Genomic DNA, 27741 nt, shown 5'->3' with positions numbered 1-27741 from the left:
TGTGAGTGTGTTGAAGGTTGACTAGTATGGCAGAAGAAATGGACATCTCAGAGAGAGTGACAGAACACACATACAAACAAGCGCACACACACACACACACACACACACACCTTGTTGAGGCTTGAGAAAGGCAGACTGACCCTGCTGGGCTCACTCACTCCTACTGAGAGCACCGAGGAACCTCCACCTCCCACGTCTACTCCACAATTCTGAAACAGTCTCAGCTACTTTACTTCACTCAAGGAACACCTGGAGCACTTTCAATTTCCTCCTTGGAAGCTTTTCTTATGACAACTTTCTGTTCTGCCAACCACATTAGGGGACCAATTTACAATACAAAGGACTTATCTCTTGTGGACTAATATTTAAGTTTTTTTTTTATCAAAGGCTATCGTTTCACCTTTTCACTTTCAATTTATGGGACTGTGCAGCACATCTCTTGGCCTATTTGTTTTACCTAATCAGTTTTAGCCTATTTCAGACTGTCTGGTTCTCCTGTTTTTTTTTTTGTTTTTTTTTTTCTTTTTTACAGCCTCAGTGTCTCCAGACAGACAAAGGTACTTATTTGGAAGCTTGGGAGAAGTGTCTCCATTGACATAGAGGACACACACCAACAAAGAGTAACAGCAGGAGATTAACACTCAGAACGGGAAGACTAAACTCAAGAGAACAGAGGGTGCGGGGCACCACAGAGCTTTCTACAAGCTGTGATGACTTCTCCAGGACATTGAAGGGAGCCTGAAAAGCTATTGTTGGAGAGTGTGTAATTGTCTGGTAAGAATTGTCTTTGCTTTCTCTGAATGACTTGAGTGGCTTTTAAGTCAATGCATCACAGTATTATATATAAAAGGTCATTAAAATGGTCCTGAACCTCTAGTTCTAGATAACATTCTTCAATTAGAGATGGACTAAGGTTCTTCACATTTACAGATCAATTTACAAAATAAAAGCAGTTGACTTTAAAAACCAAAGACACCAAAGGATTTTGAGCCACTCTGTGATTTGCTAATTGTTTTAGCTTTGTTTTCCAAAACAACTATTAGGAGCTGTATGCATTACCCAAGGCAATTACATATTCACACAGAAGCATTGAAGCAATGGTGTTTCAGTTCAATTTCAGGAAAAACACCAAACATAACAAAAATAAATAAAAGAAGATTAAAGCAGATTAAAAAAGGATTCCTAAATGGTCATGACATTTCTAGGTAAAAACTTGTTTAAATAACCCTCCACTGTAAAGTCCCTTTAGGGACCCTGAAGTAGTTCTTGTGTGGCATCACACCAAAGAATTCTTTTAGGCACCTTTATTTTTTAAGTGTAATGTATGAGCTTTAGAAGGGATGTGCATTCCTTTCAGAGGCAAGCGTCCATTAACTGCCAGTAAACACATTTGGCTTCTTATCAGATTGTTCTGGACACCCACACACAATCCAGCACAACAACGTAGCAATGGCCAAGTGCTGACGTCAACAGCACACAGGCTGGGGGTCTTAACTTGTGTGTGTGTGTGCAGTTTTCTTGACAGCATCGCTAACTAGGACAACAGCAAACTTGTGGGAGCAGGGGGAAGAGATGGAAGGTGAACAAGCGATAAAAGGATAGAAACAGGGAGGAGAAAACACAGATTGCCAGTAACAATTTCCAGCATTTGTCAGTGTAGGAGTTGCTGTTGTGCAGTGCAGCTGAAAATATTAATAATAAAAAAAGCCTTAATCTATCTACCATATATTTAATTTGTAACCTCAGAAAATGGATATCTATAGTATGTATAGTATATATCAGAAATTCTTTTAAAGCTTATTATGAGAAGCCAGTGGGCAGGTGCTGAAGCAACATATCTAATCGATCTAACTTAAATGTATTTTGAATGTGCTTCTGCATTACCACTCAACTAAACCCATGAATGGAGCAGGATGAAAGTGCTGTGAGGGACCATTTCATCCCTCAGGAAGCTCTTTCCAGCTGCAGTGTTGCAGGGGGTGGGGAAGAGGCAGCTCTGAATCAGGCTTTGTGCACTCTGCCAGGGCTCTATTTGGATAAGGGGGCTTTAGGACAATCACTGGGGCATATCAGAACCAGTCCCCTCTGTGCTTGCAGAGTAAGTGTGGCAGAGGTATGCTGCTAGTGATAGGGAGAGCAATTAGGGGCAGTCACTCAGGACTGTCATCACACATTCAGTTTTGCAAATAAATGATCAAAATTAAAAACAACTCCAGAAAAAAGGTTCTCATGAAGCCGAGCCACTGTGAAAGGAACAATCAGACAATATAGGCAGTGATGACCTTTCTGTTGCCCCTCTGCAAGATAATGGTTTAACCAAGGATTAACAGGAGGCAAGGATGTAAATCTTCCACCTCAATCACTCAATACAATTCGTCCAATACAATTTGTATGAAATTAAGTAGTTTATTTTTAAATGTTTGCAGCCCCAAATGTTTGTTTTTGTGAGGACAAATGTAGATACCCTGAATATTATTATGGTTAATTATAATCAGTTCTTGCATTCCTTCTGATTTATGCAATATTACACCCAAATAAGAATATTAGGCCACACCCACAGGTATCTGGATATTTGTTAAAAAAAAAAAAAAAAAAAAGCAAACGTTTATTCTTCCTGGTTTTTTTTGTTTGTTTTTTTTTGCTCTCTACGTTGGAATTTTTCTAAAACTCTGTTTTCAGTGTTTTGGTGTGGACAGGCAAAATGCTTTACAATATTGCTGACTTCACACTTACATTTAGAAGAAACAATCTACACTTTCTTGTCTGATCAGGAGTATATGGGTGATCCAGATATGATGGTGACACCACGGCAACTTAAACACAAAAAAACAAAATGATTTTTGTTGTTGTTAGGAAATGTACTTCAGCTTGGCACAATATTTGGGTTTGCATTGGGAGCTAAGGTATTAGCTCTTTAGGCTGGAGACTTTATGGTTTATGTTTTTTGATATCTTATATCTTATATTATATACTGAATTCTTGGAAAGCTGCTTTGTGACGTCCGTTGTAAAAAACGCTCTACAAATTTGATTTAACACTCCTGGCTGGGTTTGCATGACCGCATAAGCACTTTTTTTTTTTTTTAGCAAATTTCTTTCCCCTTTTCTCCCAATTTGGTACGGTCAGCTAATGCACCCATATGTAACTAGCAATGCTACAGACACCAGCAGGGTAAGGACACATCTCCTCCGATACATGCAAAGGAAGCCCCTGGCTCTTTTCAAAGACGCCTGTGCTGGCCATCATTACTTAAGAGTGATAGGGGAGAGAACGCTATCTGCCCACCTAGAAAGAGTACTGATAATTTTGTATTTTTCTTCTAATGAGGCTCAATACAGAACACCAAATCAAGAGATTATTCATATATACTCAGTCTTAAAGGCACAGTAACAAAAACAGCCTGTATAATGGCCAGCATGAACCCGCAAAAAGCATTGTAGGAGAACCTTAAAGAAAGCATTTAAATACAAGACATGTATAATATGGGCTTTCAGTAAATGTAATAATGTTCTGCTTGTAAATTGTAATTGTTCTGCTTGTAAAGCTAAGAACAAGAGTGTAAGGGCAGATTACACTGAAATTAAGTCAGACTTAAACTGGGCAATCCGAGCTAATCTGTGTGCAGACAACAGCATGAGGGCACAGAGGAAAGAGTGTTAAGCTCGAGCTTCATCAACTGCCACTGGTGTGTGTGTATGTGTGTGGGGGGGGCAGTTCAGTTCAGCTTGCTCTAATGAGGGAGGGAAGAATTTATGGAATGCCATGCTCAGGTTGAAATGAGAAAGACAAGTAAAGAGGGGGAGAGTGAGGGGTGAGAGAGAGAGAGCAAACACCTACCAGTTGTGCCCACTCACCCTTTAATTACTCACTGAAACACAGCTGCGCTGACACGGGACAACTGACAGCATTTTTTCTATCCCTCACCTGTTCTGTTGATAAGCTAAAGCTATACCAATGCTTAACATCTAAATTGCAGTTAGATTTTTTTTGTTTGAATATCATATTTTCATAACAGTTTCATATCATCATAAATGTTCCCCCCCTCCCCTCCACAAAAAAACAGGCACCTTTAACACTGAGGAAACATTTAATATTCAATTTATGGTCTGTTTGGTATACATCAAGAATTTGTTGCTCACAGCAGTTTTTTTTTATTTATTTTCTTTACACAAACTAAAACATACAGAACACAAAATTGTTTAACCCCTTATACTCAGAGTAGCCTTTGTAGTTTCAAACCTTTCTGGTGCATGGAATGCACAGATAACCCACAGTTTCTGAACATTATTTTCGTATTTATGTAATTACATAATAGTGTTTTTATTTACAGATGTATTTAATATAAGTAGTAATTTAGGGTTTAATGATTTATCACACTGACCTTATCACAAGGTATGCAAGTGTGGAACTGCTGATGCCCCTTCTCCTTTTAAAGATACCATTATGTAGATACGTAGGGCTTTCTCACTAAATGAATTCAAGTTCTAGGGCCGAACTAAGCATACGGGCTACTCATCAGAACTAATACTGTATTGATGATTCACTAATACTGTGTTTATTACTAGCCAATACTGTGTTGTTGATTCAGTTTTGTGGTGTATTCTCCATCCTGCTTGCATATGAAAGAGCTATAAAGGAGAGAGTAAGAGAGTAATGACAGTGTTTTGTATTGGGGCAGATGTGCTTTCTTTACCTACTGGATAACCCTATAATCTACAGGAAACGACATACACACACACACGCACCTTGTGCAGTTTACATGTCTCTGGTACGTCTGGCACTAAGACTTCGGGGTTTCCACTCCGCCTTTAAAATCCTTTTTACCCACAAAGTTCATGTTCCACAAGGCTAACCACAAGCGTCTGCACACTACACACACACTCCAAGTGTAAAGGGAACCACAGCTCATCCACAGTTAAACACAGGCATGAGCTCATGGCTGACAGTAACTGCTTTGAAAGCCCTGACTGGCCAAGGCCCTGTCAGAATTTCTCCACCAGTTGCTAGCTCACCCTATCATTATAGGACTGTTACAACAGCACTCGGGGGCTGCCTTTATGCTCCCCATGAGAAACACACTTCATGCAAAGGAATTCATTATTATTATTATTTTTTCCCCTCTAAGCTAAGAAGCAGGAAAAACTGTGATGAGGTCAGTGTTGGTCACTGTTTGCGTGAGAGAGAAAGAAATAGAACGAAAGAGAGAGAGAGAGAGAGAGAGAGAGAGAGAGAGAGATTACCATGATGCTATGAATTTTCTATAAAGTTTAATAATACAATCTGTGCATTCAAGTGAATCTCACCTTACACCAAATCAAACAGGAGATGAACTGAATGAATGATGAACTGAATGAATCAATCCCACCTGTCAGTCAGCACCTACAAAAATAAATGTGCTTCTCTGAAAATTGATCTAACAATGAGGACATAAATATATGTGTGCACAAACATGAGAGATACTTTAGCACAGTTATAACAAATAGTAGGCATCTAATAATAAAACTAGTAAAATGTGACAACTGGCATTAGGGCTACATGATTAATCATATTATGTCATCACAATAAGATTTTCTGCGATAAACACATGTCCTGGATAACATTACAACATAACATCATAAGGCTGGATAACATTACAGGCCAATGTCTTCCTCAGTCTAATCTGACCTTTCTGTTTGAGTGTTACTCATGGTTTGCATCTTGAAGTAAACTCTCTGTAATTACTTTAATGGCGTCATCTCTTGACTGTAGACTTTACCGTCCTTTACCAAAGAATGAATGCCTTTCCAGCCTAATATGGCCTCCTTCATTTTGTATTAACACTTTTTTGGACCACATATCAAGAACTCCCACAAATGGCCAGCAAATACAAATTTAACACTTAAAACTCCAGACCCATTATCTCTTTTAGTCATAAAATAATGAGGGAGCAGGTCACATCTGGCCATTAAACTGCTCATCTGTTAATTGTCCAATCATATAAAGCCTATGAAATGGAAAGGACCATGCTAAAATTGCAGTTACTTTAGTAAATAGGCAATATTTTTGTTAAAAACCTTCAATTAAAGCTGATGTCTACATGTTAATCACATCTTTTGGCTTAGTTTCAATTCCTTTAAAAGGTGTGTGTGTAGAGAAAAAATTGCTAAATGTTTGTACTCATGTACTTATTTGTTCCCCAATATGTTAATGTCAAACAAATGTTCTCTAAATGCAATATTTAAATGTCCTCTATAGCTGATTTTTTAATGAATCAATAAAAAAAAATGTGTAAGAAAGGTGTGGTCAAACATTTGCATTTGTTTAGAAAGCCTTTCAATTTAAAGATCACTTACGTTTAAAGAAACTACTTTTAGATTTCTTTTACATTAGTTAAGTGTTCTTTATTACTGAATAATGATGTATTTAGCAATAACTAATTGTGTACAAACTGCTACGTCTGTGATTAGTGCTACTAATCAACCATTGCTTACTAACAATCAATTAATAGGAAAAAGGCAATTTTGGTGATATCATTCACAATAATTAAGCCATCTAACCACTTTGCTTGAACACACAGTCACACTCAACTTGGCCCACACCAGCATATTCAGTGTTACATGACCGCCTCACAGCTAAACATTTGAGAATGAATCCAATGGCATAGTTGAAGGGTGCATATTTAATTCTCATATTTAATCTCCAGCAACAGTATAGTAGAACAGTGTCAGTGACCGGAAATATGGAAATACTTTGGCAGCATAAATAATACTGCCATTACATTAACCACTTTGTGATTTTTCTCCTCAGAAGCCTTCTGATCATAAACTTTGAAGACATGAGAAGGAGCTCTGTGAGAGCAAGAGAAAGATTATATAAACTGACAGCTAGATGAATATTTTTAAACTGACCTGGTTGTGAACTGATGTTGAGGGCAGCTGGGCTGTGGGTAGTTTCCTGGACATTTGCAGACTTCATTAAAGCCTCAAAATGCCTGTTGGACTGAGATAACCAACAGAGACAAGAATAAATTGTCTAGACCGTCTCTGTGGTCCTACCAGATCATGTATGGGACTAGCAAAATGTGCTGTCTTCCACATCATTCTGTTTACCTTTACATATCTATCGTTCTCTGTCCCTCCAACTTTTTTCTCTGGTTCAGGAATGAGCATTTTCCAAATCTTTGACCATCTGTAGTAATATTCTTTTTGTTTTCAACACTGACTGGACAGACCCTTAATGCATCCATGCTGGCTATACTCCCAGGATAACAGAGATGTTGAAAAGCAAAGGTATTTCTCTATGGAGCATTTTAAACACAGCCTGGGGTTGACTTAAGTACACTGAGAACAACAAATTTTGTTAAAGAATGATTCCTGCCTGGTTAAAAGCTAACAAACCATTTAAGACAAGATATTTTTATGGAATATGTGAATATAAAAATAATAAGAACTAATTATCCATTTCTGCCCATGCTGGCAAAACCATGTGGAGAAATATAATCCACCTTGTCTTTCAATCACGAGTTATGTCTGCTTAGAAATTAAACTATTGCAGAAATACCCCCTCTCCCTCATGAGCCTTTCATTCCATTCATGTTCTGTTAAAAAAAAAAAAAAAACTCTGCAAGTTCCTTAAAGTTTGGGGAACAATTCAGAGTTGATGTATTGGTATTTGTGTGTAAAGGGCTTGAGCTAGGTCAATATGACCGTGCATAATATATTATTATTGGGAATTTCCCCACTGCGGGACTAATAAAGGACTATCTTATCTTATCTTATTTTGCAACCTTGCAATATTTGCACAGCATTAAATGTTTTGCTAGTACAAGTTAGACTGTAGATTTTGAATGTCGACTTTGACATTTACAGCAATTGTTAGATGTATACTTAGATTTTATAGCCATCAAATATCAGCAATACAGATTTTATCAATCACAGGCTCTTTTGCTGAAGGATTGAGTTACAAATAATTGGTATTGACATCTGCACTTCTCGTTGCACAATGCCACAGTCAGCCTCAACTGACAGTTGCATCAGACTTTCCGTTCTTGCTCTCTGTGATATTAAGGCCCGAAGCCGAAGATAGGAGGTGCCATCTGCAAACACTCACTGACATGGCAGACACCCAGATAAGGACCACGCCAGGACATCCGTACAAACAATGCGCAACATCATTAAAAACAGTCCTCATCACCTAGCAACTAGGCTCTGCTGCATTCTTGGCCGCATAGTGTGAGCTGTTCAAGATCTTAAGAAAACTGTACTACTCATAGCATAGTAGTAGTTCAATAATGGAATTAGACTAATTTAAAGTTTATAACTTGCACTGCTTGCATTGATGAGTAAAGTCAAAGTCACTGAAATGAACAGCACAGTGGAGAACTCACCATCTGAATCAAATTATCTGAACGCAAAGTGTGCGACAAACATTTTTATTAAGATGGTAAAGACAACTTACAAATGACCCTATAAGGCTAGCTCTGGCTCATGTACAGTAACTATTCTGTAATGGATAGGGTATCGTGTATTTTAGCCTCATGACCATGTTTTGAGTCTGTGTTAGTAGCACCATCTAGTGGCCTCAAGACTTTAACATACATTACTGTCTAGCTGGCAGCACTGGGGAGTATTATCAGAAGGTAAATAAAAGAGTTGAGTCTGCAGTGTGGAACTATTTTACAGTGGAACAAGAACACAACATGATATCTGAAACGTTGTTAAACTATCACGGAAACACTTTGTTTCAATGGAGGGAGTACTGTGCCACTTTCTTTGCTTTTAAACCAGCACTAAAGAGTGCACCTAGAACAGAGTAGAGGCTAATGAACTTACATTAAATCAAGCAGAATCATTCTCTGTTTCTAATCTAGTCTCAGTCAAGCCATGGGCTCACAAAACTACAGGCGATAAGGACATATAATCCCATCCAACTAAATAATCCTTCACCACCAGCTACATTCCCCATGCCATCCCAGTAGGTAACAAAGGAACATGGTTGCATGCCAGATTGAATTTGCCAGTTAAAACCTAATTGGTCTCTGGAGAGAAGGAACTGCAATGATTGGATTTCAATCAGGAGCAGCCTTGCACAGGTGCTAATGGGCTCATTTGCCCGTTAGCACTTTGTGGTTCAATGCACAGATCACGGTGACACATATAGAGCCTGTGTCAACACAAAGTGGGTTAGTTTGATTAAGCAAGGCTTGTGCAGGCAAGCAATGGAGGGAAACAACCCTATGCGTCCGGAAAAGTATTGGAAAACTTATTTTTAATAACTACAAGGAATGTCAAGTACTGTGTCAGGTAGAGGTATCCCTATTGTGCTTGAAATGATGCAGATTTCAGATGGCGACACAATTGTGTCCAACAAGCTCATTTCCCTGTCCTTTTATTAATGGACAATAGCATGAAAAGAGATACACAGATGGCAATTTTCCCATCTTTCTAATTTTGAATCCTTTGCCTTGAGGTGTGTGTACTGGTATTTCACAGCAAATCTACTTAAATTTCACTTAAATATTCTCTTTTTCTCAATGTTTCTCCCTCCCTTACCACTCCTGAATCCCCTCCTCTCCATGCTATCTGTAAAAGCAGCTCACAGTCCAGTCAGACGTGTGTTGGTGTTACCATGGAGCTCCCTGTACTGGGCATTGTGGGTCTACTCCTGGTGTGTGGACTCTTCCCCTCAATGGAAGGCAGAGGTGGTGTGCAGCAGTTTGACAGCAGTGATGAAGGCCCAGAGTCTGGATTCCTCTCGACCTCACGTACCCGCCGGTCCCCTGAAGACCCTTCTCAGGACAAGTGCTCCTACACCTTTATTGTTCCCCAGCAGAAAGTCACAGGGGCCATCTGTGTCAACTCCAAGGAGCCAGAGGCCGTGCTGGAGAACCGGGTGAACAAGCAAGAGCTAGAAGTTCTCAATGCTGAGCTCCATAAGCAAAAGAGGCAGATTGAGACTTTGCAGCAGCTTGTAGAAGTTGACGGCGGCATCGTCAACGAGGTGAAACTCTTGCGCAAAGAGTCGCGCAACATGAACTCTCGTGTGACCCAACTCTACATGCAGCTGCTGCACGAGATCATCCGCAAACGTGACAATGCATTGGAGCTGTCCCAGCTGGAGAACAAGATTCTTAACCAGACCTCAGAGATGCTGCAGCTCACAAACCGCTACAAAGATTTAGAGCATAAGTACCAGTATTTGGCCTCATTGGCCAACAACCAGTCAGCCCTCATCACTCTCCTTGAGGCACATTGTCAGAGGGCACCCCCTGTGGCTGCACCTAGACTGCTCCCTCAGCCCCAGCCACAACCTCAGCCTAGACCCTCTCCACCCATCAGCAAGCCATATCAGCCACCTACTTATAATCGCAACAACCAGATAACCAATGAGATTCAGAGTGATCAAAATCTCAAAGTGCCACCACCTCCTCTACCCACAATGCCAAGTGGCACTCATAGTCCTTACACTACCAACAAACCCTCAGGTGAGTTTCTGTTCATACTCTGAGTTTTTATATTACTAATCTTTACTAACGTTCATCGCTAAAGTAACTAAATATCCAAAGATTTGGATTTGCAGTCTAGTACATATGAATTTAAGTAATAATTATGTTAAAGTGCAAAATTTTAATTCAAGTGCTTATGTGTCACAAAAGTATACGGCCTCTACATTTGTTAAATGTGCCCTCTTCTAACTTCTAAAATCCCTTCTCTGAATATGCATTTGAATGTGCACAGTGCACTATCCATACAATTGCCGTCATTAATCACTACTGTTCTGCCACTGCCTATTCATTCATTCCAACACTGTTGGTCTGTCTCCCACAGACTCAATGAAAGAAGAACTTTGGCTTCAGCTTTACAATGAAATGACTGTTGAAGTATTTGCTTTGACATGGGCATCATGTGCTCTGGTCAGGGGATGGATATCCCCCAAACAAAGCTTATTCAGAAGCAAAACACTAGTTTGTGAGGACTCCATGCTTGATAAAAATATAGCTCCAGGTCACCTGACGCTTAAGCACGTAGAAGAGCCCTATAGGTATGTAAATTAGCCATATGTCCTCATGTAGAATGCATGGTTATGTAAGTGAGGGCGTCCCAATTGAATGAGAATAGAGTTCTTTAAATACCAGTACTCATAATACATCACAGTAATAAAGATGGTGCAATTTCTCTTGATCTAGCATGTCTAAGAAGAGTAGTTTATTGGCCACTCCCCTTTAGGCTGTTTTTCATATTTTATTAATGACACAGTCACAGAAGCACTGACACCTTAAGCAATGGCCATACTCTCTTCAACAAATGTCATTATAAGGGCACGTTCAAATGGATAGTGTTAGTTTAACCACTAACTGGAAAATGTGATTATTATGCTTTTTATTGGCTTTCTAATGACTTGTTTTTGGCAAGAATCTGTGTTAAGGCAGCTAGAGCCCTCACTGTAAAACATACTATAACCAGTTAAACACAGGGAAAAAGCAAAAAGAGAGTTTAAAAATGCTGACCCTTAAGTGGGAAACTAAGCAGAACCTCCAAGATAAGCCAACAAACTCAGAATAGTCTGTTCCTATTTAAGTTAATGAATATGCATGCTTAACAGTGGAAACCAACACATTAAGTGAGGGGGGAGAAAAACCAAAAACCAAAACACAGCCAGTTAACAGAATATGCTTCCTAAGAGACTTTAAATTAATAATAATAATGATCATACCACACACACCGCTGAAATGACTGTTTCAAACTAAGCAAAAACAACAGCTTAGATACACACACACACACACACACACACACACACACACACACACACACACACACGTTGTTGGCATGTTGGCAATTCAGAGGAAACAACAGTAATATGAAGCAAAGTTTTGTCTTTGGTATTTCTTTAAGACAAGGAGTAGGAATGTTGGAATATATCCAGATTTGCTTGAGGAGAGAAGTTAATGAGCCAAGTTACTTGAGACCACCAAAGCATTATGAATGGAAAAACCAGACAGACAGATACTGTGATGAGACCAACATTACCAAGCTATTAGGTAGTCTAGGGCTAAGGACACACCACTCAAACAACAATATCTATGACACGTTTGGCTCGAGTATATGCATGCAACCACACACACACACACACACACACACACACACACACACACACACACACACACACACACAAAATGCTAGGATGACCATATTTTGGACACTGGAGACACAGGTATCCACTGTAGTTAGGATGTCATGGCTGGGGGATTTAACATATTTAATTTTTTAGGACTGCAGCAATGCATACGAGTAAGGGTGGAAATACCTTTTAAGCCATGCAACATTTCATTTTAGCGTACAACTTACACACATCTCCAAAACATCAGACAGGGGTGTTTCAGCGTGGTCCAAGGAAGGACAACTGGTAAACCAGCAACAAGGTGCCCATGGCTCACTGATGATCATGGAGGCCCCTTCTCACAACAGACAGATGAGGGCAACCTAGACTATATTAAGCTTTTAAATGTTATGGCTAATTGGTGTATATAGTAGAATTTGTATTTGTATTTTAGAGAATGTGACATGTCTGGTGCCAAGTTAATGGTAAATATCAGAGAATAGAAAGACAGTTTGAAGGAATCTTCTCCAAATCCTTTTCAGGTTGAAGACGCATGCTTACATATAGATCAGCAATCGCTTACAAAGTGATGAGCATGGTTGGCAGGGGACAGCTGCTGCATGGCTCAGTAAAGACTCTCTACTCTGAGGGCAGTAGGTCCCAACAACCTGGCAGCAGGCCCACTTTTTAAAAGCCCTGTGTAAGTAAACACTCAGGACTTTCCAGCACACTACAAAATAGGCAAAGCATAAGGCCTCTGCAGCACTTCAGAAGCAAAGATTAGAAGCAGGACTGCCTTCCAGGCACCACAGCATGGAAAGCCCGCTCTAGCAGAACAGGAGCCTAGAGGAATGATTCATGTCAACATGGAGAAAAGCCAGCCGTGTGTAGTCACAATCTAGACGTGTAAATGGGGCCTGTTCTTGGAGGCATTCAGTACAATTTCTTTATATCATAATAAAGTTACTTTTATAAGTCATCAGGATTTTCAGTGTTTTGGTCTTCAAATATACCTTATGGGTTGAGGGAGAGTTTCATGGTGTCCAGAGATCTGCATGTCAAATTTGAGTTATAACACTACATTAAGTTTGGTTTTGTACATTTATAAAGAATGACAAGAGCAACTGAAATGTACTTAAATGCCATAGAGTACAATCTGTACTAGACAAACACCACTGGTGACAACAGCTATGCTAAAGCAGTGCACATAAAATATGTTGATTGCTTTAGGGAACCACTCTTAAGAGCTAGGATGAAATAATGGCCCTTCCTACCTGTGCTTCTGCTTGAGAAAAATATAGATGTTGGAGCCATATTTGACACATTCACATAAATACTCAATACTGAGTCCAGGGAGCGTTGGAAGTATTTGCTAATCTAGTCACTACTGTTGCATTATTTAGCAATCAGGGCTCCCTTTGGCTTTCATGCCAGTGTTGTGCTTGGACTGCAAACCACAGGCAATTTCTAAAGCCAGAAATGGCAGCCAAAGTCAATGCAGAGTTTTTCCAACTGAAAAAAGGAACATGGGCTCAAGTGACAGTAGATCATAGTGGGCAGCTTACTGGAATTGGACAGCACATTTTACCTCCCAGAAATACAACGATCCCACCACAGAAAAATAGGCCTGAGAGGATTACACAGCAAGAGACTAAGATGAGAACAGGTAGGCCCCCCTCATTTTATTAGCTTGCTGTCTAAATTTTCAGGTCCATGGAAGGATTGTCTGGAGGCACTGGATGGTGGCCATACCAATAGTGGCATGTTCTTGGTAAAGCCTGAGAGTACCAACAAGTTGATGCAGGTGTGGTGTGACCAGAGACAAGACCCTGGTGGCTGGACAGTCATTCAAAGACGCATGGACGGCTCAGTCAATTTCTTCAGGAACTGGGAGACTTACAAAGTAAGAGCAAAGATAGATGAGTCTATTATGTGTTACACTTATTGGTCAATTGGTAAGCACCTGTGCATTTCCCTTTGATCAATAATGATTATGATAATGTTTTTTTTTTTTTTTTTTTAACCCATTTGCTACAGCAAGGCTTTGGGAATATAGATGGAGAGTACTGGCTAGGGCTGGAGAACATTTACTGGTTGACCAACCAGGGCAACTACAAGCTGCTGGTGACCCTAGAAGACTGGTCTGGTCGCAAAACATTTGCTGAGTATGCCAGCTTTAGGCTGGAACCTGAGGCTGACTTCTACAAGTTAAGGGTGGGTCGTTACCATGGTAATGCAGGGGATTCGCTCACCTGGCACAATGGCAAGCAGTTCACCACACTGGACAGAGATCATGATGCATACACAGGTAAGGGCACAAACAAATACATTAGCAGTACAATAGCATTACAATAATAAAGGCTCTATGAAAGACTATGAAAGCGAAACAACAGCTGAAACTCATACAGTGTGGTGTAAAGAAGTGAAAGAATTAGTAAATTAAATTAGTTAAATCAAATACTTCCAATTTACCTAGTTTAGCCACAGCTTTGAAAGAGGTCATGGTCACAACAGTTTAAAGAAACAGCAAGACCGCACAGTAACCACTAGTTAGCATGGTGTCATTTGCAGAAAGTTAAATGTTGTTGGTGTGGCGCAACAGATAACACCACTACCTACCACTGAGTTACAACACCATGTGGGAGACCAGGGTTCGATTCCCAGTCTGGGTGACTATGCTGCGCTACACCAATAAGAGTCCTTGGGCCAGACTCCTAACACTACATTGGCCCACCTCTGTGATATGAATAACCTTGTATGTCGCTCTGGATAAGATATATTTTGATATTTCATATCAACATTTGTATGTTGGACTAACTAATTCATTACTATCATTATATCACTATTCTATCTTTTTTATTTATTTATTTTTTTTTACAATATTTAGTTATTTTTGTTCCACAGAACAGAATGGACAAAAATAAGCTCTTGAAGTACTAATCTGTACACACTATTTGTGTGTCTATTTGTATTCAGCATTTAACACAATTTGATAATGATAAATGTTTTTTTACCCAATATTACAGAAATTATCTTTATTTTCTGCCAGGTAACTGTGCCCACTATCAGAAAGGAGGCTGGTGGTATAACGCTTGCGCCCATTCAAATCTGAATGGTGTGTGGTACCGGGGAGGACACTATCGCAGTCGCTATCAGGATGGAGTATACTGGGCGGAATTCAGAGGAGGAGCCTATTCCCTAAAGAAGGTTGTTATGATGATCCGGCCCAACCCAAACACCTTTCATTAAGTGAGGTATAAATAAAGGGGTGGGGGGTAGACTAAAAGTGCAATTCTGATTTGTGTCATTAATATGTAGTGAGCCAAACTGGAGAGGTTAGGAAGATAAAGATATCTACATTGATGGCAAAAGCAACTTTGATATAAGAAAAGGGACACAATGACTGTAAAGGAATTTCATTTAATTCCTTGACATTCAAAAAACATGTACCTGCTGGCCTCTCTACTTTACTTGTCATAATAGTTTCCATTCTGTAGTCATTTAAAGGAGTGTTTTCATATAATGCTGGCTTTTGTCCACCCAAAGAACAAAAGCTAATCTTCATCCAGCCTGTTCAACTGTGCTCTTCTTTTGGACTAGATTAATCCAATTTGAGTTACTAAACATGTAATGTTAAAGAAAGAATTTAGTGCTTTCACAGAAATATACCATGTGACAAGACACAGGACACTTAATCCAGTGATAAATACAGATTATGGTGAAAATGAGGTGAACAGATCATTATTTATTTCAGGGATTGCAATCTATTGTGTACTTTCTTGAAATGGTGTGTTTCAGTCATGTGTAGATATAGATAGACATTAAACATTCAATGAAGCCTAAATTGCTTGTTAGCAAAGCAAGATTGTCTGAAAAGTCATGCTATAATAAAGATGTTTTTTTTATATCATGACCTGCCAGCAAACATGCTGCAGTATAACAAATCAGGTACATGGATGATGGTACACAGAAAGTGCAAGCTATGAGATCAGGCAGAGAACTACAGGCACTTCTGTGGCAACTGATCAGAAAACTGAAGAACTCAGCTTCAAAAAGATGCTGTTGTTACTACAAAAACAAAAGCTTGCAGCTAAACCAAACACATAAAGAAGTACCACTGTAACCTAATCGAAGATGAAACCTCTTGTTTTCATTTTACTGCTGTCTAAAGATAGTCTTATATCTGATATTTAACAAAATCAGTATGTACACCGTAATGGCTGAATGAAAATTACATTTAATAGTTAAATAGCAGGTTACAGCATGTTCAAAGCCTGATTCAAAGCACAGGTTTTTTCCTGATTAAATCAGTTCCAGTTTATAGGCATGCCTTTATATGAAATGCAACCCCTGTATTAAAATCAGGTATTCTGCAGTGTGTGTTTCTGATAGATTTCACCATACTTCCAGGTTTGCTTCTGAAGAATCAGAAACTGTAAGTACTGTATAAATGAAAATGTTGGAACCAAAGGAAGACCCAACACATTTCTGTATATAGAATAATTTTGTCCGAAATATTCGTAACAAATGCATCCTGTAACATTAAACATTTGCAATAAAAAGAAAATGTACAGTTACATGTGCAGCTACATTCTGGTCTTTGGTGATATTTCAGGGTTTTGTGCATTAAACTCAGCATTCCACAAAATGAAAATATACCACTTTTATGAATCACCTTTTTAGAGGGCGCTTTCTGTCTTTTGATTTTCAAGGTATGTGTATAATCAACTAAAAGTAAAATATTTATTAATATAGGTCTTGTAATGTTACATATTGACCATTGCATTTTATCATATTTCAAGACCAATTCAATGTAAGCTTAAATAACTTAATAATTACAGTGCTAGCAGCCCTTGTTTGCAAAGCATCTATTTATACATTCAGGCTTATTTATCAACATGGTAGAACATGAGCAAAGCGGCAGTGCAGTTGCAATAGTTCTTCAATGTAATGGCTAAAAGTAGAACTGCAGTAGATTCAGTCCCTTAATGACAAATGAAAAGTGACAGGGTGTTAAACCTCAGGCATGCCAGAGCCCCTTCCTGTCCCAGCAGCAGAAACACACCCTCGTCTGCCTGCAGCTGAAAGACTTTCTACAAGTGACACTGGAAAATAAAATGAAATAACAGTATACAGAAAAAAAGGAAACAGAAAACTCTGTAAAACTGAGTAAAAAGAAATAAATACATTAACATTTTTCTTAGAGAAAAGTTTTCTTTCTCTAAGAGAGCTCATTCACATATTGCATATTTCTGTGATATCAATAAAAGCAGATGCATCCGTGTGTGTGTGTGTGTGTGTGTAAAAAGCTACCGCATGAGCAATACAGAGGGCAATTAATCACTCTCCATCTAACTTAACACAAAAAAGCCAAGACAAACTTTCCAGCAGAGGCAAGAATGTTCAACAAGATGCCTTTTGATCCAGTTTGAATGGGAGGAGAGCAGCTGGAGAAATCATAATAATCCTGATGTTCCTCACTAAGATGAGTAAGCATGAGTAAGTGAGCCAGCCAGGCTGGCTTCCCCCAGCAGAGTGATGGTTTCTGAATGAGCTCAATGGAGGCATCCGTCTCGTCTGCTGCCATTACTGTCTACAGGATCTTCAGAGGAGACTAATGTGTCTGTAAATCATTGCTTACTGTGCTCCATCCAACATCCTTGTTTGTCTGTCACAAGTCTTCAACAGAAACACATTGAGAATACCATAAACAGGTGTTATTGGTAGTTGTGTAGTACTCACTGTCTGCGGAATAGAGGAGATGGGGCATGACTGGCGTAATTTATTTAACAGCAGAAGAGCGATAAGGAGGTGCTTAGTGCTTCAGATGGTCTACCGATCATTGCTCAAAATAAATTCCACACGCGTAAGCAAAAAACAAATCATGTTACATACGTAAACGTCTAGAGGCCTTCTGCATTATGTGGACAAGATTACTCAAAGCATTATGCCAGGTGTCCTTGCTATTCTCAAGTTATATGTTATTAAAGCACTGAAACCAGGCTTCAGCTAAACCTCATGGTCTCCAAGCACTCAGGTTTATGATCCATAGTCTTCAGCTTAGTCATAACATGTGTTGTGCCATCTCTGCATCTGTCTGCCCAGAAGGGAATTTAATTAACACTTTCAACACTGCATGTGAAATGCATGCGTTTCATTTAAACAAAGCCACACCATCCAAAACTGCATTGATAAATACAGCACCGTGCAAGTGTTTTTCTAATTGCAATAAATAATTACAGTAAATAAAAACAGAAATTATTTAAAGAACAGTAGCTGTTTTCAGTCAACATATCCATATGTTAGAACAGTGGTCTGACCACTCTGTGCACTCCAGTCAACATATATAATTTTGTTCAATGTGTGTGTGTGTGTGTGTGTGTGTGTGTGTGTATTGATATGCCCTCTACTGGAAAAGGGATAAAAGTGTAAAATGATGTCAAATACACAGGCCATTTAATTTTTCTAGCATTAAAAGATAAGCCTATGGCTGAATTGAGAGTTATTGGACAGTGCACCTTTGCTCTTTGGAAAAAGAAAATGCAAAAACGCCCAGGACATTTACAAGAGCTTTGCTGACTTAAAGTGGATGATGGTAGACAACAAAAACAAAATGCTGAAAATCATTTATTATAAGACTATGCATCTGCCATAAAAGAAACTTCAACCCAGTGAAACACTAGCATATATTGCAGATAAAACACTAACATCACTAAAAAGCATTTATACATTTTTAAGACTCACCCAAGTAAGGGATGCAAGGAGCCATTTTGAGGGATCGGATGTATTCCCTCATTCGGGTGCAGTTCTCCTCTTTTGATGTCAGGAAGTCCAGCTTCTCAAAAGTGGCCTTATCCTTTCGGCTAATCAGCTGTTTAGAAGTAAGCCAAGTAAAAGTCCAGTAATTAGCAATATAAAGTAGAACTGCACAACATGGGCATTATATGTATACTGTTGTTGTGTTACCACTTGCCATTTATTAAAATATACACTCAACCAGTAATGGGACATGATAAATGCTGATTCATCAAAGCAATTTCAGAAACACTCCTCTTGAATTTGTCAAGCTGCTCACAGCATGCAGTAAAAGCACCACAATGGGCTAGAGAGTTCTATAGGATAAATTCGCATATTGCAGCCTTCTCTAATTTTGACATTCTCAAGGCCAATATCATGATCATTAAAAACAATATACTTCTAGGCACATTCCCAGTCCAAAAAGTGTCTTTTAGTAGACTTTACCCCTTTTCTACACATATTAACATAAATGAACACATAAACATAAATGAATACACACACATAATAAAGACTTTATATTATACTTTAATAATGAAGAATGTCTGAAAAAAATTCACTTATAAAAAAGCATGTGCTACTTATTAACAGGTCATGTAAAACATTTTGTCTTGTTGGCTTAGCAAAAGGTCATTAACTGAGGCATTCCAACACAGTTTGCTTCATCACCTTAGGCATGGCAGTAAATTTTCAGTTTATGAGTTAATTACATCCTTTTGGCTTTCAACAGAAACACATGGAATTATCATTTCACCTCATCCTCTCTCTAGTGAAAGAATGATGGACTTTGTGGTTTTGGAAATGTTGTCTAAATGCTAGCAGCGGTGTGTGTTGTTGAGTTATTGTTTAGTTTAAGAAAAATGTGCTACTGTGTGATTCACTTCTGTGCTTTGCGCTACCTAGAAAACCCTTCCCACAACAGATGACATGAATATGAGAAGAATTTTAGATTTTTATCTAAAAATCTAAAATTCTTCTCATATTCATGTCATAAATCTTATTATGAATGTGTCCGTTTATTAATATGGCCTGATATTTTCAAATTCCCAGTTAACACAACAAAAGCACTTGGCAGCAGCATTAATGCCAGTACTAATGCCTGTCTGTTCTTTGGACACCACCTTACATAACAGCTTATTTTTTTAATTACAGACCTGAGCAATTTCATACTTAGCACTCCCTAATCAGACTTGACAGTGACCTGGCTCTCCTTAGAGAATTCAGTTAATCACAGTATCAGTATGCTCACATCTGACAGCTAGAACTCTGAAATGTACCTGAAGCTTTTTAAAGAAACCATAATTCTTTCCTTTGCCAGTGGTTGTTCACTTTAATGGCATATGGAAAAATGATTCAAGATATTGTGCATGTCCAAGGATGTGGTAGAGAGCTGTGTCTACTTAAAAGTCACGGAAAGACAGTGGGAAGAACTATGGCAGGAAAGTTATTAGCAAAGAGCGATCAATCAGAATGTGCACATTAGGTATGGAAATAACAATATTATGACAACTTTGTGAAATATTTACATTATAGTTACTGTGATTTTTTGTGGTTAGAATTTATTTTGAACAATTAATGGACAAATGAATGAGGTAAATACAGAGGTCTTTAAAAAGAGCTTTGTTACTTATGGTAAGAGAAATTAAAATGACTTAAATATGCATTACCATTAAACACGCAACAAACTAATCGTAGATTCATGCAGTATTCTTATTTTGGTAATTTTCTGTTTAATAGTTATTCCAATTTAGCTTAGTCAATTAACTCATCCAGCCACCAGGATCCCCCTTATATATTCACATAGTGTGTGCAATACATGTAATACAAACAAAGATAATAGGGGCTGCGTTTCAGGACATCAACACAAATTGAACTAAGCATACATAAATCAAATTAAATCTAATAAAATTACATAAATCCTTCATGAAATAAAAATGTAGTATAGCAGATATATCCAGAATCCAGAATCCCAAATTCCACAGCAGCCCTTAGCAAGACTAATCCACAAACACTGTTAAGGATTGCTTTTAACAGAGTGGAAAGAAACCAGACCTGAAACCTTTCAGTCTTTTAACAAATCTTCCCTTTCTGGAAAGAGAAAGTAAAAGCTACCGTTTTCACAGGATCTCATCTACCTCATCTATCTAACACCTCTGGATAATAAAAGCCTTATTAAAGTCGACCCGATATATAAAGTTAGGGTGAAAATGATGAATGCGTATGTACTGTAATAGGAAAGAAATATGAATGTTACCGTTAACTGTGAATGAGGTTTCACATGAAGGATGTATTCAGCTTGCGGCTATAGATTAGTGTTTGGCAAGTCAAAGTATACACAGTTTTCAGTCCTAGGTACAATGTTATTACATGTGGTGAGCTATTATATACAGTCAGGTCCATAAGTATTTGCGCAGCAAACAATTCTCAATTTTGCCTCTCCATCAAAATAGATTTTAACTTAAGTTTAATGACTTGAACTCAAGATGTATGGGGTTTAGCGGAAATACTGCACATAAATATGAAATCAGACATTCTTACATTGGCCCTCCATTTTTAAGTGTTTTAACTTAACTCATTTTCAAAGAACAATTATGAGCACTCTTGTTACGCCATTGTTAAGTATGCACTGTACAGACAAAATAAAGCTTTTTGAGTTCTCTTTACAATAACGCTTACAATAACTAAAATGTTAATTTTTCAAAATAAACACGGTCAAACTCATAAAGGGCAGAAAAGCAGGGGGAAAGAAAGAGGATTTCCTTGCAAGCACAGCAAAGGAATACATATTAGCTCATTTCTTTTCCTTTTAGTGGCCAGAGTATTATACCCTAAAACCGTGGTGATGGGGAATGACAGAAAAAGATTTTGTGACATTTCTTTCAAAACTTTCCAAGCCACTTGAACGCTCTGAAAAGGAATAAATGACTATTTTTTCTCTAACTACCACAGCACATTCAGAGCGTCAGATTGCCTGCTCAACTTGAGCCCTCTCTAGAAGAAAAAAACATAAGCATTGGCAATTAGATTATACATCAGTTCTGGTATTTGAGATGAATCAATTCAAGGAAGTGAAACATCCTCTTGAGGTATATCTACTGAAAGTAACCGTACATCCCCATCCTACGGTTTGTGGCATTTCGATAAACTCATACCAGCATTTCATTGCTGTGCATCATTCATCATTTCTCTTTTATTACTCTAAAGCAGTTCATTCAATGTACCAGGTAATCTCCTACAGACTTGCAGAGGTGATATGTAACACAGAGGACACTTCTTACATGCTTGGCCATAGATTGTGGTCTTATACTATTAAGTCGCACAATAACACAAGGTACTTGCGTACAGCCTGGTAAAATCTTCAGAGCTTCATGTCTTCCATGGCAGTGCCATTGTTATTCTAACTGAAATGACTAGTTCGGTCTGCTAGAGCTTGTTTTCCCAGAGAGACACACTTGCTCATGTGCAGGCTGTAAAATTAGCCTGCTGCCCAAGAGCACCTGCTGAAGCCATATGGATATATAACGGCCATGAGGCCCTTGATTTTGCTATTCTTGCCTGTGATGACCATATGAGGGAGGGTACTAATGCCTATGAAGACTTTTTGCACACATCACATGCATGCATCACACATAACTAAGCCCTTTTAATGAAACACAGTGACAACATCGCTAAACATCAACATCATTTAGTAAGGTATCAGGGAATTACTTCTTTACAAACTTACTGTTCCCCACCGAAAACATATAAGGTGCTTTTATTTATTTACCCTGCCTACTGAACAAGTGACGTCACCATGGTCTGAATGTTTAGAAGAACAATCACCACACAGATGTGACAAATTTCTTCTCAGACCTCAAATGGAAGACAGCATTGATTATGTTAATGCTCGTAAATGCAACAAATGATCCCTAGCCTCTTACGTGGTAAAAGAAAGTTGGAAAAAGCGTTTCACTCTTACCGCCCAGGTCTTGCTGAGTCTGAAGATGGGCGCGCTCTGTAAGGCAGACACCACTGACACCAGAGAGTGCAGGTTATTTAGTTCGAGCAGCTTCTGCAGAAACATTGACCAGGCAAAAGGTTTAACAAAGTAAATTTTTGCTCTCACAAACCTATTCAGAATGTTTTTACATTTAACATAAATAAAGAATTACATCAGTGTGTTAGAGCAAGTTGGCTGCCACTTGTTTGTTTTGTACTGTTGCTCTGAAATTCGCAGTTTGGATGTTTTCCCAGGCCCATCGCTGGAGTGACTCTACTTCTCTGCTTGGATGTTCATCAAGGTCTGCCATCGGAGTAACTCTACATGTTGGCTCGGATATTTACATGTAGCTACATGTAGCTAGGATTTTCCATTCCAGCCACCAGAGTGACTCTCAGTGTTCTAAGGCCTTTCAGGCTAAAAATGACTTTTTCCCTATTTATAAGGACTCTATTTGGGATAGCCAAGTGACTTTTTACACCTTTGATCCTCGTTTGCTGGGGAACTGTGTGTGTGTGTGTGTGTGTGCGCGCGCGCATGTATGTGTGTGTATGTTTGTTTGAGAAAGGTGATATATAAATTAAAATTCAATTTATTATTAATGACACACACACACACACACACACACACACACACACACACACAAAATTGTTGTTACCGCTCGGTTAATGAAAGAAAACCCCACAATGGTCACAGAAATAACTTAAATCCGCCAAACATAATATTAAATTAAAATTCTAAGAAAATGAACAAATGAAAATCCGACACTGATTTTGAACCATGCTTTAACAGAATTATTTTAAAAACTCATTTGACAAAAATGATGGTACCCCTGAAAATAATGTGACCAAAGGGACGTTAAATCAAGGTGTGTCCACTAATTAGCATCACAGGTGTCTACAATCTTGTAATCGGTCAGTGGGCCTATATATTGGGCTACAGGTAGTCATAGTGATGACATTGATGATGACATGGTGTGTATCACACTCAACATGGACCAGAGGAAGCAAAGGAAAGAGTTGTCTCAAGAGATAAGAAAGAAAATCATAGACAAGCATGTTAAAGGTAAAGGTTATAAGACCATCTCCAAGAACTTTTTGCCCAGGCACATCAGCTCTATGTTCACAGACGGAAAAATGAAGCACATCAAGAAAAGAACACTGTCCCTACTGAGGCTCTGTTATGTTCTGGGGCTGCTTTGCTGCATCTGGCACAGGGTGTCTTGAATCTTTGCAGGGTACAATGAAATCTCAAGACTATCAAGGGATTTTAGAGAGAAATCTGCTGCCCAGTGTCAGAAAGCTTAGTCTCAGTCACAGGTCATGCGTCTTGCAACAGGATAAGGACCCAAAACACACAGCTAAAAACACCCAAGAATGGCTAAGAGGAAAACATTCTATTCACTTCAGACTATTTTGAAGTGGCCTTCTATGAGCCCTGACCTAAACCCTATTGAGCATCTTTGGAAGGAACTGAAAAGGCACCCTTCAAACCTGAGACAACTGGAGCAGTTTGCTCATGAGGAGTAGGCCAAAATAGCTGCTGAGAGGTGCAGAAATCTCACTGACAGTTACAGGAATTGTTTGATTGCCGTGATCCCCTGAAAATAATGTGACCAAAAGGACATGTGTCCACCAATTAGCATCACAGGTGTCTACAATTTTGTAATTGGTATATATATATATATATATTATATTATATATTATCACATTATTATATATTATTACACACACACACTGCTTAAAAAAATAAAGGGAACACTTAAACAACTATATATATATATATATATATATATATATATATATATATATATATATATATATATATATATATATATATACACATACACACAGATAGATTGATTATTCTCCTTCTTATTTGTTTGTTTGGATGATGCTTTTGGCCTGCTTTCCTTCGGGTGGGGTGACCTCTCTACATTTACGAGGAAAAGCCAGGAGAATCCTCAGCAGTACTTTGGTTTTGTCTTCTGTCTGTCTGTTTTGGCTATTAGCATAGTTGTCAGCATGGCCCACTCAGACTCACTAAAGCATGCCTGAGGGTGGCAGGGAAAAGAGATTAAGCTAACAAATGCACGTGATCACTTAGGCTTGCGAGGTGGGGGGAGGGAGGACCCACTGAGCAAGCACTCCTGTATTCCACATCAGGAGAGCAAGCTAGTTGATTGAATTCACAGGTGAATGTTGACCTGCTGTGAGCATGTGTGTGGCGCCACTATAAAGTGCTTTTCTAGCTCTTCCAAACCGCTCCCAAACAACAGACCAAAACAACCAAACAGCCACAAAAAATGTATTGTGTTTATTCATGTATTATACTTATTTTCCAAATCCTTTTGTTGATGTAATGCATTTCTCTCAAATTTAGGTCTTTACAAACATTAGTGAAAGAATAAGCCATTCTAAAAAGCTCATTGAATTGGGCATGGTATTGTAGTAGATGTCACCCTTGCAACAGTCAGTTTGTGAAATTTCTTCCCTAGACTATGAGTGGTGGTATGAAAACAATGGAAGCGTTTAGGAGCCACAGCAACTGGGAGAGCATAAATGGGCAGCCCACCTGAAGTTACAGAGCATAATATAATAACTGCAGCGTTCCAAACCAGTAGATCAATAAAGGGGGGGCAACTCCATAATGATGGCTATAAATTTAAAATGGGATATCATAAAAGCTCTTGTAGGTGTAATGTGTAAATGTCCCTATATTTTTGTCCATGGAGCTTATATTCAAAGTGTATAAGACGTTAAAATATAGGACGTTCACATAAGTACAGAGCATTAATTGTATGTCATTTTATATTTCAGCAAATATATAATACTTACAACAGTGGCAGTATTCAAACCCATTAGGTCAATATATTGTTTTCCAAATGTAAAGATGCATGTAAGATTTAATGAATAGGTTTTTTGCAAGTAACCTCGGGCCTGTATCTTTATCGGCCTGCTCAAACTGCTGCCTAGCAAGCGTTAAATGTTTCTGCAGTAATCCTACACATGGCTGAACCAACACAGAATCATAAATTCTGTCAAACGTACTGTATTGTATGACTGCTGCACTAGGTTAGGCCACCAAACAGGATATGGACACAAAGTGAACTGACAAAAACAGCTAATTACAGGCTGTATTCCAGAGTGAAAGAAATAAGACAAACAGAAGACAACGTCTCACCTTTGCAATTTTGATGAAGTGACCCAAGATTTCAGCTCGGATCTTCAGTGTCTGTGCAGTCAATATCTCCCTCACTGCCCAAAAACTGACCTGGAAACAGGCCCAAAAAGGTTAGAAAATACAATTGTGCCCAAGTTTCAATTGCTGATGGTTGAAGCTTATGGGGTAGTCCTCATTCTTCATTATTACATCCACTTTGTGCACCAATTTTGCTGGCAACAGTCCCAGATCATGTTACTACTGACATCACACATTTCTGGGGTTCCTGCCTCAACCTAACTCATCCAAACATCACTGCCTATTCTGATAAAAAAACAACAACAACAAAAGTCAATTAACATACCACATTTGAGTGATTGAGTGTGGGTTAGTGTGCAGTTCTGAAATTAGTCATGCTTCTTTTCTGAGTTTACAAGCAACAGAAACAATCTCAGCACACAATGTTCCAAAAGTTTCAACTTTAGACACCTATTTGGAATGACTTTGTATCTGGCTACATTGTGAGGTTACTTATCTAAATAGGCATTTGAGGGGTTGCCATAGATCACTGAAGTTGAGTCATTAGGTAGTTGGCATTATGCCTATATTTTGCACTCAGGGTCTAAGCTTGATTAGTGCAAATTTGTTCTTTTTATGAAATCACATCCAGTGGTTAATAAATAACTTTTGAACTAATTAATAAATCATTCTGTTTTATAAAGTATTATGTTTGTAGCTATAAGTGCTCATGAGTAATTACACAGGTTGATGTGATACTGTAAGGGATTATGTATGCCACATACCACATTATAAATGCATTATGAATACAGGATTTTACCCAAATAAGCTACTGAAATATAACGTGCAATATAGATAAACAGATGGCATAGAATGCATTTCATTTTAGATTTGGATAGAAAATTTAACAGAACAAGTTAAATCTTATATAAGGAAGCAGCCTAAGGATCTATTCCAAACTATTCCAAAGCAATGAGGAAGAGCTGTAGTTGTAGCCCCTGGGTCTCTGTTTTTACTAGCCTTTTCACCTTTCACTTACGTAATGCTAATGCCAACATTTTTAAAAACGGTATGCCGAGATGTCTTCTCACAAATTCCTGAATAGGAACTGCAGAAGTGCTCCAAGTGAAACATACTGTAAATCTAGTTTACAACCTAAAGGATGAAATATATAGTGTTCTCTGCCATGAAAGCAAACTTTCATGCACAAGTCTGCAAAAATAATGAACAGTGTGGAGGAAATGTTAACAGCCGAAAAGGAAACACCACAGATCCCCAAGACTGAAAGAAGGTATTGATGGTGATTTCAGCAGCTGTGTTACTCATACAGTGAGTACAGCTACATTTTCTCCACAAACCATTCTATTATTAATGAGCTTGTAAATAATTGTGGCCTTCCAAGTGAGAACTGTCAAATGGAACATGCACTAAATATACAACACTAACCACTGCTGACTTTTTATGCTCCTGCAACACTTATTTTAGTCAAAACTAAATCATTAAGATACATTCAATCATCTTTTATCAAAATGTCATGGGATGTTAGTATGAGCTTAACAGTCTTAGTGCAGCTGAAATGAGATGCACCACTTCACTGCAAACAAACAAAGTAATTTGTTTTTTGATTTCATGTGGAAACAATCCTAAAACATACCAGGTCAGGGTTATTAATTATATTCAAGTTTCTTCTGTTGGGGAGTTTCTGTTAAGTA

General features: G+C 38.4%; 2 protein-coding genes across 7 annotated transcripts in view; one reads left to right on the top strand and one right to left on the bottom strand.

The window, feature by feature from the left end:
- ralgps1 (Ral GEF with PH domain and SH3 binding motif 1) overlaps window positions 1–27741 on the bottom strand; it is an 87152-nt gene that overhangs the window by 36565 nt on the left and 22846 nt on the right. For all 5 annotated transcript variants that reach the window (XR_011979833.1, XM_072682083.1, XM_072682085.1 and 2 more), the window contains exons 7-9: window positions 26033–26122; window positions 22829–22921; window positions 18820–18946 (exon numbers count right to left, since the gene is read on the bottom strand). Coding sequence is in view for 4 of the 5 variants with exons in the window: in XM_072682083.1 (XP_072538184.1) it covers window positions 18820–18946; window positions 22829–22921; window positions 26033–26122 (310 nt within the window). In the remaining variant the exon portion in view is untranslated. The remainder of the gene's footprint in view (window positions 1–18819; window positions 18947–22828; window positions 22922–26032; window positions 26123–27741) is intronic.
- Window positions 84–16664, top strand: angptl2b (angiopoietin-like 2b). 2 transcript variants are annotated; one of them, XM_072682082.1, is made up of 6 exons: window positions 84–774; window positions 9573–10462; window positions 13785–13978; window positions 14113–14383; window positions 15125–15329; window positions 16486–16664. In XM_072682082.1, the coding sequence occupies exons 2-5, from the start codon at window positions 9607–9609 to the stop codon at window positions 15322–15324; spliced, it is 1521 nt and encodes a 506-aa protein (XP_072538183.1). In that variant the 5' UTR covers window positions 84–774; window positions 9573–9606; the 3' UTR covers window positions 15325–15329; window positions 16486–16664. The 2 variants fall into 2 exon arrangements, with proteins under 2 accessions (XP_072538183.1, XP_072538182.1); XM_072682081.1 differs by having other exon boundaries at window positions 15125–16664.

Source organism: Salminus brasiliensis, chromosome 6 (assembly GCF_030463535.1).
Source record: "Salminus brasiliensis chromosome 6, fSalBra1.hap2, whole genome shotgun sequence".
Lineage (NCBI taxonomy): Eukaryota > Metazoa > Chordata > Actinopteri > Characiformes > Bryconidae > Salminus > Salminus brasiliensis.
Note: the sequence above shows the minus strand (reverse complement) of the source record. Positions and strands in the feature narration are given on the sequence as shown.

Bases quoted from the DNA above. Each gene is read 5' to 3' on its own strand.
- angptl2b (XM_072682082.1), top strand. From the start codon at position 9,607: ATGGAGCTCCCTGTACTGGGCATTGTGGGTCTACTCCTGGTGTGTGGA. The intron at 13,979-14,112 runs GTAAGAGCAAAG...CATTTGCTACAG, and splicing joins GGAACTGGGAGACTTACAAA to CAAGGCTTTGGGAATATAGA. The intron at 14,384-15,124 runs GTAAGGGCACAA...ATTTTCTGCCAG, and splicing joins AGATCATGATGCATACACAG to GTAACTGTGCCCACTATCAG.